Below are 16,229 nucleotides of genomic sequence, written 5' to 3'. Positions count from 1 at the left end.
TTAGTACTGTTGATTCTGTTTAGTTGAATTGTAGCTTGATTGTTGAATATAAATCTTTGATGTCAATCTACTGACACATTATTAAACATTATAAATGGCAGAATGGATGTCGAGAAAAGCTACGTACTTTGTCTGATGTGCATTTACAAAACATCTATGATGAGGGAGTAAAGGAATTGCTTTTTTACATAATTGATATTGCATTTATTATCTTGACTGTAACTCAGTTGAAGTCATGGTGGGCCAAGCAGACAGCTGCTCACACACAGGGAACAGCACACAGTGTATGAGGTGCGGGGTTGCGGGTGAAGCCCACGCGTTCACTTAGATCCAGTTCATCCTCTGAGACTCCGGGAGGAGGAGCGAAGCGAAACTGCTGCAGGAGGGTGGTGAAGAAGATGAAGAGCTCCATCTTGGCCAGACTCTCTCCGAGGCAAGCTCTGCGGCCTGCACGAGAAAGAGAGAATGAATGGAAATGTTCACATCATCTACAAAGAAAAGTGAATATAAAGAAAAGATGGTGAAAATACACAAACCTGCAGAGAAAGGCATGAAGGCGTCTCGCTTGACAAACTTCCCGTCTTTGTCCAGGAAGTGAGCGGGATGAAAGCTGTGTGGCTGCTCCCACTCAGTCTCATCATAGAGAACTGATGTCAGGAGAGGATACACTACGGTCCCCTGTGGACAATACAGAAAAAAACATTCATCTTTTTTAGCGCCATCAATTTTATTAACGGCGTTAACACATTTTAATTTTTCAACGCCGGATGTAGCTCAACCGGAAGCAAAACAATAGCTACACCGTTTGGGCTTGGAAGCTATGCTAACGTTACGGTTTGAAATGAATGAATGGTGAGCGCGATACGGCAAAATGAATGAGAAGACGCTGATGAATGGAAACTTTACTTTCAAAAAGTTGTTAGATGGTTCCCTTGACAAGACTGAAGTGCTGTGTGCCATTTGTCATTGTGAACTTAGCAATCATCGTACCTATCCAGTCTGAAATACCACTCGATGGCCAAGCACACAGCTGATGCTAACTCTGCGCCACTCGTCGTAGCCAGACACGAATGGACGAGGGTCTAGCTGATATAATACGCATCGCATCTAACGACAGGACCTACGAAGCATGTCTGCTATGTTCACCTCTCTCTCTCTCGCTCTCTCGCTCTCTCTCTCTCTCTCTCTCTCTCTCTCTCTCTCGTTGCAACAACAATATTGCCAAAACATCAAAACACATCAGAAAAACATAGAAATATACAACTTATAGCGATGGCACAGAATGTTCTGCGCTAGAATGGAGAACCAACTGGAGTGAGAGGCAGCAACAAAAGCAAAAAAACAAACATATTTTGTCTTTAGCCCCACAATTTTCACTCTTAAAAAACAACTGCTGGATAAAAATGGAGGAAATATTGTGATTGTGGTACACATGTTGTGTGGAATCCAACATACTTGTACGATTTTGTTACTAAGCCTCAAAGCCACATGAAGTCCAACCAACTGCTCCATTGGACTCCATGTTAAATTGGACCACAATTTTGTGTCATAAATCAAACAGGAGCACTTTTTGAACTGAACTTACACTCTTTTTTATACAATCCAAAAACATTTATAGGACATTTCTGGAGTCACAAGACTCTTTTGTGATTACTGTTTTTTTGTCGTTTGGAGTTATGGTTTCTGATAAAAAGTAAGAATTTTACCGGTTCATTAGCTGAAAATCAAAATCCAGTCGGCCTCAAGTCCATCACAAATACAGAAATGATATCTCAATAACCTCAATAACACATCTTAATACAGGTAATGTCGGCGTATATTTATACATTGCAACGTTGCGAGTTCTTATGGCAGAAGTCACCACACCATCAAAATTCCTTGCGAAATTCCCATAATTGTGGTATTATTGTTGCAAGCAAGCGACATCGCCTTTTGTGAAAAGTTAATGTTAGCGTATTTATGAAGTTCTTAAAACATACATTTCTGAAATTAACTTTGAGAGATGATTTCCTCCTTTTTTAAATTACATCAACACCTGTTAATGACTGTTAATTTTGATCCTGAACTTTCTCATGACTTTGTTTTTCAGAGATTTGTGCATCTGAACGCTGATGTTTAATCACTGCATAACAAATCAGATAAGAAATACATTTGAATACAAATAGGAAAAAATATAAAAAAGAAAATGTATTTTACCACCTAAGGTTTATAAAAGTACTGTTGATTTCTCATAAGGAAAACATACATTTACACCACAAATTGGCGACAAGGATGGGATGCGAACGTCTGGGCGCCAGAGTCAACACGTAAACCCAGTTAATGATACGCTATGGTCCCCTGTGGACAATACAGACATGGAAACCTTGTCTATAGTCTAAGCCAGTGCTTCCCAACCTTTTTTCACTGATTAAAACTTTTCTTAGCCAAGTATTTGGCTATAGGATAGTATAGCCAACCATTGCAAACTATTATTTGGTTAAAAAAAAGGATGTAATACACAGCGCAGTCATACACAATGTCTGATTTGTACAATTTTCTTCATGAATTTACACTTACATTTTATTCAACACATATTAAATAATTTTTAAAGTAATTTTTTGATGATAATGATACTAAATTGAGAGACAATTACCGGGTTTTGTAAAAAGTTGATCAAGAGCGTATCTATGAAGTTCTTAAATCATACATTTCTGAAATACATTTGAGATATGACCTTCTCCTTTTTTTATGACATCATTTCCTGTTAATGACTGTTTCATTTGATCCTGAACCTTGTCACAACTTTGTTTCAACATGAACAGTAGTCATGAACTGAGATTTGTGCATCTGAACGCTGATGTTTACTCATTACATAACAAATTAGATTAATACATTTGAATACAAGTATTTAAAAAAATATAAACAAGGTATAACCGTAACCCACCTTCGGTTTTTTATTATTATTTCCGTCAGTCATGTGATTTGTTGACTTTTTAATGAATATCTCCAATACACCCATACTGTCATTCAGCCTGACCTTCTCAATGAAGTGACCCTGGAAAGTGACGTCTTGGCTGGTTTTGTGAGGAAGTGACATGGGGACGATGTTGGCCAGTCTCTGTGTCTCGTGGATGACGGCGTTGGTGTAAGGCAGGTTCTTCCTGTCCTCCACCTGCGACTGACGACCTCCAATCACCCTGCTCAGCTCCTCCCGCACCCGGTCTGGAAGATGGAAATGTTTTTGTTTTCATGAAGATTCATTTTGTGTTGGTTTGTTCTTATATAAAAAGTGGGGGGAACTTTATTTACTTTATTTACTCATACTTTATTACTTTGTATTTTTGGACTCTTAGCCATGAACAGAAGTCCCCATCTCAGCGTGGTGGCTGTTGTGTCAGTGCCGGCGGCAAAGAGATTCAAAACTGTTATCAGAAGGTTTTCATTGTGGAAGTGACTGTTGGTATTCCCAGATTCCTGCAGGTAATCAATCAGTGCAGCTATTTAGACACATCTGATCTAAAACATTGATAAGTTACATTTAATGAGGGATTTTTGATGCATTTTTTGTTTTGTTTTTCAGAGAAAAAAATGTTACTGATAGTTTAGCTTAGCATTCTGCTAACATCCTCAGCCGTCATGGCCCCAAGGGTAAAAATATTAGAGAGCTGTGCATAAATATCACTAATGGACCCAAGATGAAACAATGGCCCTCTGTAGAAATGATGTTCTTTAACAACAGTGTAGTATCAAATTATGGTGGAATTAGCATGCTAACTAGCAGACAATTTAGCTAGTTTACTAATCCCCCCATGCTTTCATGCAACACTGATGGCAGACAATGATTCAGACAAAGTCATCACTTATCTGGCAATAGCAGTGTGCTTTCTATGAAAAGATGATCACAAAAATTAAATATAAAAAGTATTTGTGGAATTTTTTGATTTATTAACTTTTACTTATTAGGCTAATTAACTAAGTGGAGGAGGCAGAAGCTCAGGAAACAAGCCAGCTAAGCAGCCAGTTGTCCAAAGCTCCCGTCTTCTTTCCACCCGGTCGAGTCGTCTGCTAGCAACATAGCGGTTGGCTACTATGGTCCTGTTGGTTAATGATGAAGTAAAACTCATCGTCCCTGAGGGTAAGTGATATATTGAGAGAAAACTCATATTCTTAGCCATTATTAAACGAGGCCATAAAACCTAAAAGCTACCGTAAACAGAAATGGAGTCTTTATAAGGTCGCCGGTTTGTTCTTTGCTTTTACCAATGTTCACGTGTTGAAGTGTCCTTGAGCAAGACACTTAATCCCTAATTGCTCCTTGTGCGCTTCATATTATTTTTATTATTATTATTATTATTATGTACTGTCTGTTTTTACATAAAATGCCCTTTTAAGCATCATATCTGAAACTGTACACGACATCACATGAAAACGTATCAGTCAAAAATCAATTCTTAAAACATCCTTTCTTTAAAAACCTAAATCTTACTAGCAATTAGCATAATAGAAATTTTTATAGGTGATGATGCATTTTTCCAACCTCCAGATTTTGCTTTCGCACTAGAAATGAATCCACAAAGCCTCTGCACATCTGTGGGTCGAGGGTCTCCTTCAAACGACTGAACAGACGAAAGTTCTGTTTCTTGTTGGCGACAATCAAAGTAAACAATTCCTTCCTGTTGGCGATCCATTTACCAAACCATGGAAACAGGTTATACAACTGTTGACAAAAACAAATACAGTATGTCCTATTATTTATTACATTTAGCTTAGCTCTAATTTTTCAAGTAAATTCAGAACAATACCAGTCTTCATACAAATGAAAAGACACCTGTAGTGACGGGCTGCCCAAGAGTTCAATGTGTCTGTTTGTTCGCTCTACCAGAGACGTAAACTCTGGATCATCATATTCAAACCTGCTTCCATAAATAATGGAGCAGATTATATTTGAGACTGCACAGTTCATTGGTTGGGTTGAATCAAAAGCTTCTCCTGCAACAAGTGGAAAAAAAAATTAATATGACAAGGATTGACACATTGTTACTCGACATGGTGTTGGTTGTAAAACAACATTCACCTTTATGTTTCTTAAACACTTCAATGAGTTGTTCACATTCCTCAATGATTTTGTCCTCGCTCGCCCTCTTGCCCATCCCAAAGTCTCTCAGGTTCGTCAAAGCAAAGCGCCTCATCTCTTTCCACGAGTCCCCGTTAGACCAAGTAATCCCTGAGAAAAAGTGTTTCAGCAAAAATATGTTACCAAATCAGCACATTGTGGGCAAAGGCTGTAGACGTGAAAGTATTTGGGAAATGTATTTCTTTACCATTTCCATGAAAATTGTCAACCATACTTTGTATTTCAAGTCTGTCTCCAAACTCATCAGCACGATTGACAAGTGCCTCCTTCACCGTCTTGTATCCAGCAAGGACCACCACTTTCTGGGGTCCCATATAGACGGTGAACACTGATCCATATTTCTTGGAAAGCTAAGAACAACAGCAGCAGAATGTCATGACATTAAATAATAAAAGATACACACACATGAGACAGAAGATGAGAAAGCTGACAAGAGGCAGAAACAACAAGCTGCCTCACCTCCACTAGTGTCTTGTAGGGCATCTTGAGGTCGAGCTGCAGCAGGTTCCCCAGGAGGGGAAGTGGTTTTGGCCCTGGAGGTCCCTTCCTGTCCTTCTGGGAGCTGAAGCTGGAGGAAGAGACGAGGTAGACGAGGAGCAGGAGTACCAGAGCCCCCACCAGGGAGACAGAGCTGGAGGACTGGAGAACCAGATCTAATACCTCCATGATGTTCAAAGAAAAAGTGTCCTCGCCAGTGTTCTGACAAAGTCTGATTCTTGTCCTGAAAGTATTTAGTTTTTGTTGCTGCCAGTGACGGAAACAGCCCAGCTTATGGGTTGGCTGTTCTAGAAAAGTTCCCTCCCTCCCTTCAAAAAAAAATAAAAAATCGATCATCTCTTTTTGTTTGTTGTTCTTAAAAGCCATATATTTGGGTTGCTGTGTGACCAAGTCAGTACAGAGGTTAAAACGTTAATGTTTGACTGGACATGATCAGGCCTGTTGGTCTTGGATTCGGGGTCAATAAATTGGCTGTGGAAGGAGGCTTGTAAAAAAAAAATAGAAGTCATTAATCCTGATGAATTTGCAAAATTTGCCCCAAAAACATCCTATGGGAATCACTAATGCTGGCTCTTTACATCGGTCATCAAAACTTTGTAAACCCCAATGTAGAGGAAGAAGGTGAAGTTGAGTAACAACATGATCAGCAGGACTAATAGACTTTTTGTTGCTTACAGCTGATAGAAAGTGGAAGTGGTAACATGAAGGTTACACCTTATTGACTTGAGTTACAGTGAGAACAAAACAGTGGCTTGATTCATTGTATAGTCTGCTCACTCTGGAAGTGTTTGATGGGATTTTCTCTCCCTGGAGTTTATGTTTCCTCACTTTGCCTGCATACTCGTCCTTTCCCTAACCCCCAAAAATCTCACGGCTGTGTACACGTGTCCTCAATGCATTGATGCATTTTTGAATTTCTTTTCAAAACAGGTAAGAAAGCCCAATAAGAAACACAATAAAAGAAGGTGCAGTTACATACCAAAAAAATGAGCACAAGGTTAACAAAAGGCAATAAGATTCAAAACTGTCATCAGAAGGTTTTCATTGTGGAAGTGACTGTTGGTATTCCCTGATTCCTGCAGGTAATCAATCAGTGCAGTTATTCAAACATCTCATCCAAAACATTCATAAGTTATACTTAATGAGGTATTTTTGATGGATTTATTGTTTTGTTTTTCAGAGAGAAAATGTTACTGATAGTTTAGCTTAGCATTCTGCTAACAACCTCAGCCGTCATGGCCGCAAGACTGAAAATATTAGAGAGATGTTCATGAATATCGCTAACAGACCCAAGATAAAAAGATGGCCCTCTGTAGAAATTATTTTCTTTAACTACAGTGTAACATCAAAACATGTTTTAATTAGCATGCTAACTAGCAGACAATTTGGCTAGTTTACTAATTCCATTGCAGGCTTTCGTGCAACACTGACGACAGACAATGATTCAGACAAAGTTGCCACTTATCTGGCAATATCAGTGTCTTGAGAAATGTATTTGTAGAATTTTTTGAATTATTAACTTTGACTTATTTAGCTAATAAGCTAAGTGAAGGAGGCAGAAGCTCAGGAGATTAGCCAGATAACTAGCCAGTTGTTCAAAGCTCCCGTCTTCTTTCCTCCCGGTGAAGTTGTCTGCCAGCAACATAGCGGTTGACTAATATGGTGGTTTTGGTTCAAATTTAAGTAAAACTTATCATCCCTGGCAGTAAGTGACATATTGAGAGAAAACTTCAGCCAATATAAACAAGGCCAAAAAACCTGCAAGCCACTGTAAACAGAAATAGAGGGTTTGTAAGGTCACCGGTTTGATCTTTGCTTTCCCCGTAGTTCACATGTTGATGTGTCCTTGAGCAAGACACTTAACCCCTAATTGCCTCCCGGGGGCCTCACATTATTATTATTATTATTAGGTTTTATGAAATTGTTAAAAATGAACTCTGCTGTCCAGGCTGTAACAGATGTTGGTAGCACTTCATAATAACTACACACTATTTAGCATTAGAAAAACATCAGTATACACTTAATTAATTGATAAAGCATTGTTCCAAAAATAAGACTCTTTAGTATGCACTCGGTTAACCTTCAGCAAGCTGAAAATCACCTAGACAGTCATGGAAATGCACTTTTTTTTCCACTACACCTTGAATAGGGACGGTAGCATCACAGTAGCACTTTAATAGAACTTAAATGGCACTTACTGAGAAGCACTATGTAGTTTACATGTTTTGAAGAAATTGTACTTCTTTGATTCTTTCAGAGTTTGTACTCATGGTTGAATGCATTTTTTTCAAAGTCACTTTCCATAAAAGCATCAGCTAAATTAAATGTATCCCTGGTCTACATGCAGGTTAGTGGCAGGATAAATTATGCACAAAATTCAGTAACCCGGTTAACCTTCAGTAAGCTAAAAAATCACCTGGACAGTCATAGAAATGCACTAACCACAAAGATAACAAACAAAAAAGGAAGGGGTTAATGAGAGACAGCTGGTGCCACTTATTGCTTGAGCCGAGCAGAAAGAGTTTCAAATTACTTACAAGCTTTTACCACAGCAGGTCAGAATCACACTAACCAAAAGATCTGTGTGGAAAACTCCCTTTAACAAAATACTTTTAACCTGATCCCGGACGAGCCCACATTTGTTACCACCTGGCAAAAAAGAGGAGGCCACACATTGATCTCCAACACAGTTTATTCACAGGTTCCAATCAATTCAAGGCAAACAAATAATGAACAAGGCTGGTACAGCAGGTTCTGCTTAATGAGAGCATCATAGAGTAAGAGACACTACCTTTGATGCCCTTGGAGGCAGACTGTCCAAGCTCCTCCCACCAGGAAGCCATCTTAAGCCGGGGTCCCAGGTGCAGAGTGGGAGGGTCGTCACACATGGACAAACACTAATCATTTTAGGACGCAAACACTCACAGAGCCAACGGCAGCAGAGCCTAAGTTCAGTACAGAAAGTTCTCCTGTTTGATGCACAAGAGAACATTGTGGTCCGATTTAACATGGAGTCCAATAGAGCAGTTGGTTGGACTTCATGTCGCTTTCAGGCTTGGTGACAAAAAAGTACTCTGAACATTCTGTGCCATACACACCTATTGTACATTCTGAAATGGCCCCTCAAATTTTAATAAACTTGAACAATAACTACATGAAAACTGTGCTAGCTATCAAAAAATACCCGATTGGGTAAGTAAACTCCAGTCTTTTAGTGAGGTTTTATAATTTAAATAATTTCTCTAAGTTCAATTATGGAGAGTCACCATGGACACAAAGATTAGTACACTTTCTTATGTTTTATACCTCTGGTCCCTCGTGTCGACTAACGCATATTCAAGTCTTGATGTCTTTTCACCAGTGGCAGACCGTCAGGGCCTTCTGACCTAAACAGAATCACGAAGTTATAGCTATTTCATAAAAGAAAGAAAGTGTTTATTTTACACTTGAATTGCCTAACTTTAGTTCAAACTTAATCCGGATTATAAATCTTTTTTTATTGCAATCAATAACAATGACACCTAATTATGCAGAGGTGGCGCTTCACCTTTTCAATGTTTTTTGAGTTATTCATCTCTTTCCAACTTCCTGTTTAGTCCTCCATGCACATGTTGCATGTTCAGGATACAAACTAGGACAAAAACTCAGGATATAATCATTCCTTGCTTTGCTCTCTAAATTAATTTAAAGTAGTTTTAAAAGAATACTTTTGCTTAAATTAGTGGTTACCAAATAGGGGTACTTGTACCCCTCGTAGTATCTGAAGGCACTCCCAATTGTACGTGAGATTTATTTATTTATATCGCTAGATCTCAATCATCTATTCAAAAAATCCTTTTAAAATAGTTATTTAAAACCTGTGGCTTAGACTATAGACGAGGTTTCCATGTCTGTATTGTCCACAGGGGACCGTAGTGTATCCTCTCCTGACATCAGTTCTCTATGATGAGACTGAGTGGGAGCAGCCACACAGCTTTCATCCCGCTCACTTCCTGGACAAAGACGGGAAGTTTGTCCAGCGAGACGCCTTCATGCCTTTCTCTGCAGGTTTGTGAGATTCCATCGTCTTTTCTTCACATTCACTTTTCTTTGCAGATGATGTGAACATTTCCATTCATTCTCTCTTTCTCGTGCAGGCCGCAGAGCTTGCCTCGGAGAGAGTCTGGCCAAGATGGAGCTCTTCATCTTCTTCACCACCCTGCTGCAGCAGTTTCGCTTCACTCCTCCTCCTGGAGTCTCAGAGGATGAACTGGATCTGAGTCCACGCGTGGGCTTCACCCGCAACCCCGCACCTCATACACTGTGTGCTGTTCCCTGTGTGTGAGCAGCTGCCTGCTTGACCCACCATGACTTCAACTCAGTTACAGTCAAGATCATATGTGCAATATCAATTATGTAATAAGAACATTTTGTACTCCATCATAGATGTTTTGTAAATGCACATCAGATAAAGTACACAGCTTTTCTCGACATCCATTTTGTCATTTAAAATGTTTAATGTGTCTTGACAGCAGATTGACATCAAAGACTTACATTTAACAATCAAGCTAAAAAATCAACTAAACAGAATTAAACATTACTACAATACAAGTTATGTAATCAAGAAAATGTATGTTGGGTTGTTGCTTACTGCAGAGAACAATCAGGCCACTGGATGGCGCCGTCCCTCTTGGTGTATAGACTATAAACTCTCTACAAAACTCTCTATAAACTATTTACAGCCTGCCACTGCATGTTGCACTATTCTATTAACTTCTAAACCCTTTTTTCCTTTTCATGTTATTGACATAATTAATCAAATTAGTATATTTCAGTTGCCTGCGCTGTTTTCTTTTTCCTTCTTTTCGGCAATAATGATACTGGCAATGTACACTTTGAACAGTGAAAACTTCCTTCCTGTGTCATTAACGACAGAGAAACTGACCAACGGTAAGAAGAAACATTAAATGTTCATCAAACCGGTGGCTTGTTCAACAGATATAACTGGGTATCGTCTGCATAATGAGGAGAGTTGGAGAGTGTTTCCTAATAATAATCTTCAAATGAAGCATAAGGTGAATAGGAGTCCGAACACAGAACCTTGCGGAACTTTAGGACTAACTTGAACAACTGAAAACAATCAGATAATTAGGACTTAACCATTGTGAGAGGCAGATCATTGTTGCTCTCCTATTTGGGTTTTGGGTTTCCTTTTTTTACCGACAACACTTACATACCATATCGCACACATGCACATTGACATCACTGATGCTACTGACTGCCACACTCCATACTGTTACCTGTTTATTTTGTTATAACGCATAATAGTCAAGCTTATTATTAAAAAATAAAACAGTTATAACTGTGTTTATGAATTGCATACTAATGAGTTACTAATGAGTGTTGTTGGAACAATGCTTTATAAATGATAAATTAAGTGTCTACTGATGTTTTTCTAATGCTAAATAGTGTGTAGTTATTATGAAGTGCTACCAACATCTGTTACAGCCTGGACAGCAGAGTTTATTTTTAAAATGTCATAAAACTGTTCTAGAGAATGAAGCATTACAGATAATACAGGATGAAAGGTGAGCAAGAACCAGGTCAACACCTGATATAAAACTTAAATTATGATGAAATTTTGCCACGATGTTCAATAAGGTGAGCGACAATTTTGATCCGGTACAGTTTATTATTACAAGCATTTACAATATCTAGTTAGTTAATTGGTACATCTGCGTTGGGTCACTTTATGAAGGTCAGAGTCGAGGTGTGTGGGAACACTTCGTTCCTGTCATATCTGTCTAATCTGTTTGCGGTGATCTTGAATTGTATTGCGTTTGATTTTTTTGTTCCATAAATATTTTGTACTATATTTTCCTTACCATTTGATTATTTTTTGGTTTTGTTTTCATTGTGTAATTAACTGCACCTTCTCGTATTGTGTTTCTTATGGGGCTTTCTTACCTGTTTTGGCCTCTGTTATGGTCACTTTGGGTAAAATTGTTTTGTTTTGTTCTTTGGACTCCTGTACAGCACTTTGTGACCTCTTGTCTGTGATATATGAAATATAAGTATAGGTTATTTACTTATTTACTGATGTATTATCCCTCAGTCAATAGGGCACAGGTGAAAAGAAATTCTGTAAGTCTCAGATTACGAAAATCTTCCTTAAACTGCATATTAGTCCTGCTGATCATGTTGTCACTTATCATGACAAATACAACTTCCTCTACATTGGGGTTTACAAAGTTTTGATGACCGATGTAAAGAGCCAGCATTAGTGATTCCCATAGCAATGTAGTCGAGCCCAAATCCAAGACCAACAGGACAGATCATGTCAAACATTAACACTTTAACCTCTCCAGAGATTTAGTCATTTGGCAACCCAAATATATGGCTTTTAAGATAACACCTATCTCGTCAAGAAACAAAAAAATTACTGACAACTACAATGGAGGGAGGGAACTTTTCTAGAACAGCCAACCCACAGGCTGGGCTGTTTCCGTCACTGGCAGCAACAAAAACTAAATACTTTCAGGACAAGAATCAGACTTTGTCAGAACACTGGCGAGGACACTTTTTCTTTGAACATCATGGAGGTATTAGATCTGGTTCTCCAGTCCTCCAGCTCGGTCTCCCTGGTGGGGGCTCTGGTCCTCCTGCTCCTCGTCTACCTCGTCTCTTCCTTCAGCTTCAGCTCCCAGAAGGACAGGAAGGGACCTCCAGGGCCAAAACCACTTCCCCTCCTGGGGAACCTGCTGCAGCTCGACCTCAAGATGCCCTACAAGACACTAGTGGAGGTGAGGCAGCTTGTTGTTTCTGCCTCTTGGTCAGCTTTATTATCTTCTGTCTCATGTGTGTCTTATATTATTTAATGTCATGACATTCTGCTGCTGCTGTTCTTAGCTTTCCAAGAAATATGGATCAGTGTTCACCGTCTATATGGGACCCCAGAAAGTGGTGGTCCTTGCTGGATACAAGACGATGAAGGAGGCACTTGTCAATTATGCTGAAGAGTTTGGAGACAGAGATCCAATGAAAATCATGCATGAATTCAACCAAGGTCACGGTAAAGAACAAAAACCAAAGATCTCTTTTTTTTAATTGTCTTATTCTGTGAACCATTCACATATTTTCCTGAAACAATTCAATTCAATGCAGGGATTATTTGGGCCAACGGGGACTCGTGGAAAGAGATGAGGCGCTTTGCTATGAAGAACCTGAGAGACTTTGGGATGGGCAAGAGGGCGAGCGAGGACAAAATCATTGAGGAATGTGAACAACTCATTGAAGTCATTAACAACTTCAAAGGTTATTTCCTTATCAATATAATTATATATACATCATATATACATATATACATTATGTGAGTGGCATTTTCTTGGAAGACATCCCAAAATAAGGGTTTTGTTCTGCCACAGGAGAAGCTTTTGATACGAACCAACCGATACATTTGGCAGTCGCGAATATTATCTACTCTATGGTCTATGGCAGCAGATTTGAATATGATGATCCTGTTTTTACATCCCTGGTAAATCATATGAGCTCAAGAAATCAACTTTTGAGCTCTCCGTCAATTACGGTAAAGTTCTACATCCTTCGAAACCTCTAATTTGAACATATTTTAACACATAACCTGTTAGATCTGGAAGACAGACTTTTTTTAAAAATGTATCTCGCATGTTATTCTTTGCCAGGTGTACAACTTGTTCCCGTGGTTGTTCAAATGGATTGCAAACAGGAAAACTTTCTACCAATTGGCTGCTTCCAATAGAAAACAGAACTTACAGCTGTTGAGTCGTTTAAAAGAGAACGTCCAGCCACAGATATGCAGAGGTTTTGTGGACGCTTTTCTGCTTCAAAAGCAAAATCTGGAGGTAGGCCATTTTTTTTTCTTGACATTGATATTTCTGTTTAGGTAGTCAGTAATAAAGTGAGTGCATCATTTACATGTAATATAGTCAACTGTCAGTAAATACAGAAATTTATATAGATTGACTGTTTAATTTTATGCTTCAAAGAAACCTACGATAACTATAGACCCGGATATGGGGTCAGGAAAAGAGCGAAGAGTAAGGTTTGAATACAGACTCGTCGTTATCCTATAGGAGCTCCCCTTAGCTTTGACTAGGTCAAGGCTGAGCCCGTTACAGGACCATAATTAAGAAAAGTGCTGAGTCAGCTTAATAAAATAAAAATAAAAAGGTATTGAGATTTAAAACATTTTGCTTTCCTTTTTAAAAAAAAAATATTGGCAAAATAATTATGAAGTTGCAAATTGATCAACAACCGACGGTCAACGTACTGGACAAATTCAGAATGAAACTAAACGTGATTCTTTTTTTAAATTTTTTTTTTTTAGACAAATTTAAAAATACAAACTTAAGATCCGATTTGTTTGAACAAATGTGGTGATTCATCTTACCCTGCAGAAATCTGGGATTACAAACAGTCACTTCCATGACGAAAATCTTATGATAACAGTTCTGAATCTGATCAGTGGCGGCACTGACACAACAACAAGTACACTGAAATGGGGACTTCTACTCATGACCAAGTATCCAAAAATACAAGGTAAGTTTTAAAGTAAAACACACAGTCCAAGTCACATCATGTGAAAACCTTTTCTTCCTTATTCAAAAAACTTCTTCATCTTTCAGACCAGGTCCAGGAGGAGCTGAGCAGGGTGATGGGAAGTCGTCAAGTCCAGATGGACGACAGGAAGAACCTACACTTCACCAATGCCGTCATCCATGAGATACAAAGACTTGGCAGCGTTACCCCAATGTCGCTTCCTCACAAAACTACAAAAGATGTGACCTTTCAGGGTCACTTCATCAAGAAGGTCCAACTGAATGACACATAATATCCCTCCATTCTCATCTTCTTGCTCAATAAATACATGCAACAATTGTTACATTAAGCAAGTATTTTTTGGGTATAAAAATACTTTACTTCTAAAACATATATCTGATGTATGTGTCGTCTACAGGGGACCCCAGTAATTCCTCTATTGGTATCTGTCCTGCATGATGAGAGTGAGTGGGAGGAGCCACACAGCTTTAATCCCGCTCACTTCCTGGACAATGATGAGAAGTTCATCAAGCGAGATGCCTTCATGCCTTTTTCTGCAGGTTTGTGTGCTGAGGAGTAACTTGTTGGTAATTATTAGTTCACCTGCAGACGACCTGAAGTCTTTCCTTTGTTACCTCTTTTGCAGGTCGCAGAGCTTGTCCCGGAGAGAGTTTGGCCAGTATAATGCTTTTCATCTTCTTCGCCAGCCTCCTTCAACGCTTTCGTTTTACTCCTCCACCTGGAGTCTCAGAGAATGAAGTGGATCTGACTCCACAAATGTGCCTCATTCTTAACCCAATGCCTTATCAACTGTGTGCTGCCCCCCGAACATGAGCACGAGGAGGAAAATATCCAACACGATTGATGTAATTAATACAATGTATGTTGATTTGTTTTCTAGAAGGCTCATGTCCCAGCACGGGGAAATCTTCATGAGCCACTTCCTGTGTAAGACTCCAGATGTGACGCCCACCAATGTGTCGTCAAATGTGTGTTGACGTGCTTTGGTTTCATGTGTAGCCAACATGTTTTTACATTGTGTACACTGGTGTGTCCCACAAATGGTTTAATAACTGACTGGCGGGCCTTCGCTGATTGTGTGGAGTACATCCCGGTTTGTATCCAGCAGGAGGCAGGATTGCACTTGATAAAAAAAAAAGTAAAAAGGATGACAGGAAAGTGAAGTTCCACCGTTTTTTTTTAAATTGAGGTATAAAATATGAATGTAAAATGTTTCTGAATGCAACAAACAAGAACTTAAGCTGTCCACATATCTCTTTATGTCCAAAACCTTTTCTGACTTGCGTACTTCTCCGATTATTCTGTTTCTTCTCCCGTCTCTCTCTCTTTTGTTTGTGAATAGGGTTAGGGTTGTTTACAAATTTGGTTGGCTGAGTAGCATCCCGTGATACAATGTACAACGCATGCAAATTGGTCGGTATGTTTGCTGGACCGCTAAACGTGCGCCGTAAAGACAAGAAAAGCTGTGCGGGTTCAAATAGAAGCGTACTCGTAAATGATTAACTTTATAGGACTAAAGGTTATTTTAAATAACTTGTTGACAAGTATCATTGTAATACAGGTTTTATTTAACCGTTTAAACTTTGTTTGTTGTCTTCTTTCATTCCAAATTAAATCCGATGCTCTTTTCTAAAAAACAAAACAAGTATAGAATTGTGTAATTTAAAAATAACTGCTGTCCAGTCTATCACCCTATTATGAACACAACTTTCTAAAAGTTTATTAGGGTAAAGTCAGATATGCCATCTGATATTTTGACTTCAGACTATAGATTGTACTTGTAGATTGTGTCCATGCATTGGGATTGTACCGGGGAAGTGACAAGTCCAAACGGGGAGGGTCGTACCTTTTGTTAACCTTTTGATTATTTTTTGGTTTTGTTTTCATTGTGTAATTAACTGCACCTTCTTGTATTGTGTTTCTTATGGGGCTTTCTTACCTGTTTTGGCCTCTGTTATGGTCACTTTGGGTTAATTTGTGTTTTGATTTTTTTGTTCTTTCGACTCCTGTACAGCACTTTGTGACCTCTTGTCTGTGATGA

The 16,229-nt window shown here is 38.9% G+C and overlaps 3 protein-coding genes across 7 annotated transcripts; 2 read left to right on the top strand and 1 right to left on the bottom strand.

The window, feature by feature from the left end:
• Window positions 1-216: 216 nt before the first annotated feature.
• On the bottom strand, window positions 217-12,185 carry LOC137801302 (cytochrome P450 2K1-like). Of its 3 annotated transcripts, none has more exons than XM_068598684.1 (10): window positions 12,157-12,185; window positions 5,573-5,744; window positions 5,301-5,463; window positions 5,054-5,203; window positions 4,808-4,968; window positions 4,517-4,696; window positions 3,312-3,453; window positions 3,017-3,201; window positions 537-678; window positions 217-447 (listed from the first exon to the last, which is right to left on the bottom strand). In XM_068598684.1, the coding sequence occupies exons 1-10, from the start codon at window positions 12,183-12,185 to the stop codon at window positions 260-262; spliced, it is 1,512 nt and encodes a 503-aa protein (XP_068454785.1). In that variant the 3' UTR covers window positions 217-259. The 3 variants fall into 3 exon arrangements, with proteins under 3 accessions (XP_068454785.1, XP_068454784.1, XP_068454786.1); XM_068598683.1 differs by lacking the exon at window positions 12,157-12,185 and adding an exon at window positions 7,909-7,915 and having other exon boundaries at window positions 5,573-5,766; XM_068598685.1 differs by lacking the exon at window positions 12,157-12,185 and having other exon boundaries at window positions 5,573-5,782.
• On the top strand, window positions 5,781-15,001 carry LOC137801303 (cytochrome P450 2K1-like). 3 transcript variants are annotated; one of them, XM_068598687.1, is made up of 10 exons: window positions 5,781-5,809; window positions 12,222-12,393; window positions 12,500-12,662; window positions 12,755-12,904; window positions 13,015-13,175; window positions 13,291-13,470; window positions 14,026-14,167; window positions 14,254-14,438; window positions 14,586-14,727; window positions 14,814-15,001. In XM_068598687.1, exons 1-10 carry the CDS (start codon window positions 5,781-5,783, stop codon window positions 14,999-15,001), a joined length of 1,512 nt encoding a protein of 503 aa, XP_068454788.1. The 3 variants fall into 3 exon arrangements, with proteins under 3 accessions (XP_068454788.1, XP_068454787.1, XP_068454789.1); XM_068598686.1 differs by lacking the exon at window positions 5,781-5,809 and adding an exon at window positions 8,866-8,872 and having other exon boundaries at window positions 12,200-12,393; XM_068598688.1 differs by lacking the exon at window positions 5,781-5,809 and having other exon boundaries at window positions 12,184-12,393.
• On the top strand, window positions 8,958-9,935 carry LOC137801383 (cytochrome P450 2K6-like). The gene is made up of 3 exons (XM_068598788.1): window positions 8,958-8,981; window positions 9,517-9,658; window positions 9,748-9,935. The coding sequence occupies exons 1-3, from the start codon at window positions 8,958-8,960 to the stop codon at window positions 9,933-9,935; spliced, it is 354 nt and encodes a 117-aa protein (XP_068454889.1).
• Window positions 15,002-16,229: the final 1,228 nt, after the last annotated feature.

The sequence above is a fragment of the Clinocottus analis genome, unplaced genomic scaffold (assembly GCF_023055335.1).
Source record: "Clinocottus analis isolate CAN_PGR_092001 unplaced genomic scaffold, fCliAna1.0.p SCAF_40, whole genome shotgun sequence".
Classification (NCBI taxonomy): domain Eukaryota; kingdom Metazoa; phylum Chordata; class Actinopteri; order Perciformes; family Cottidae; genus Clinocottus; species Clinocottus analis.
This window is presented reverse-complemented; position numbering and strand designations above follow the sequence as displayed.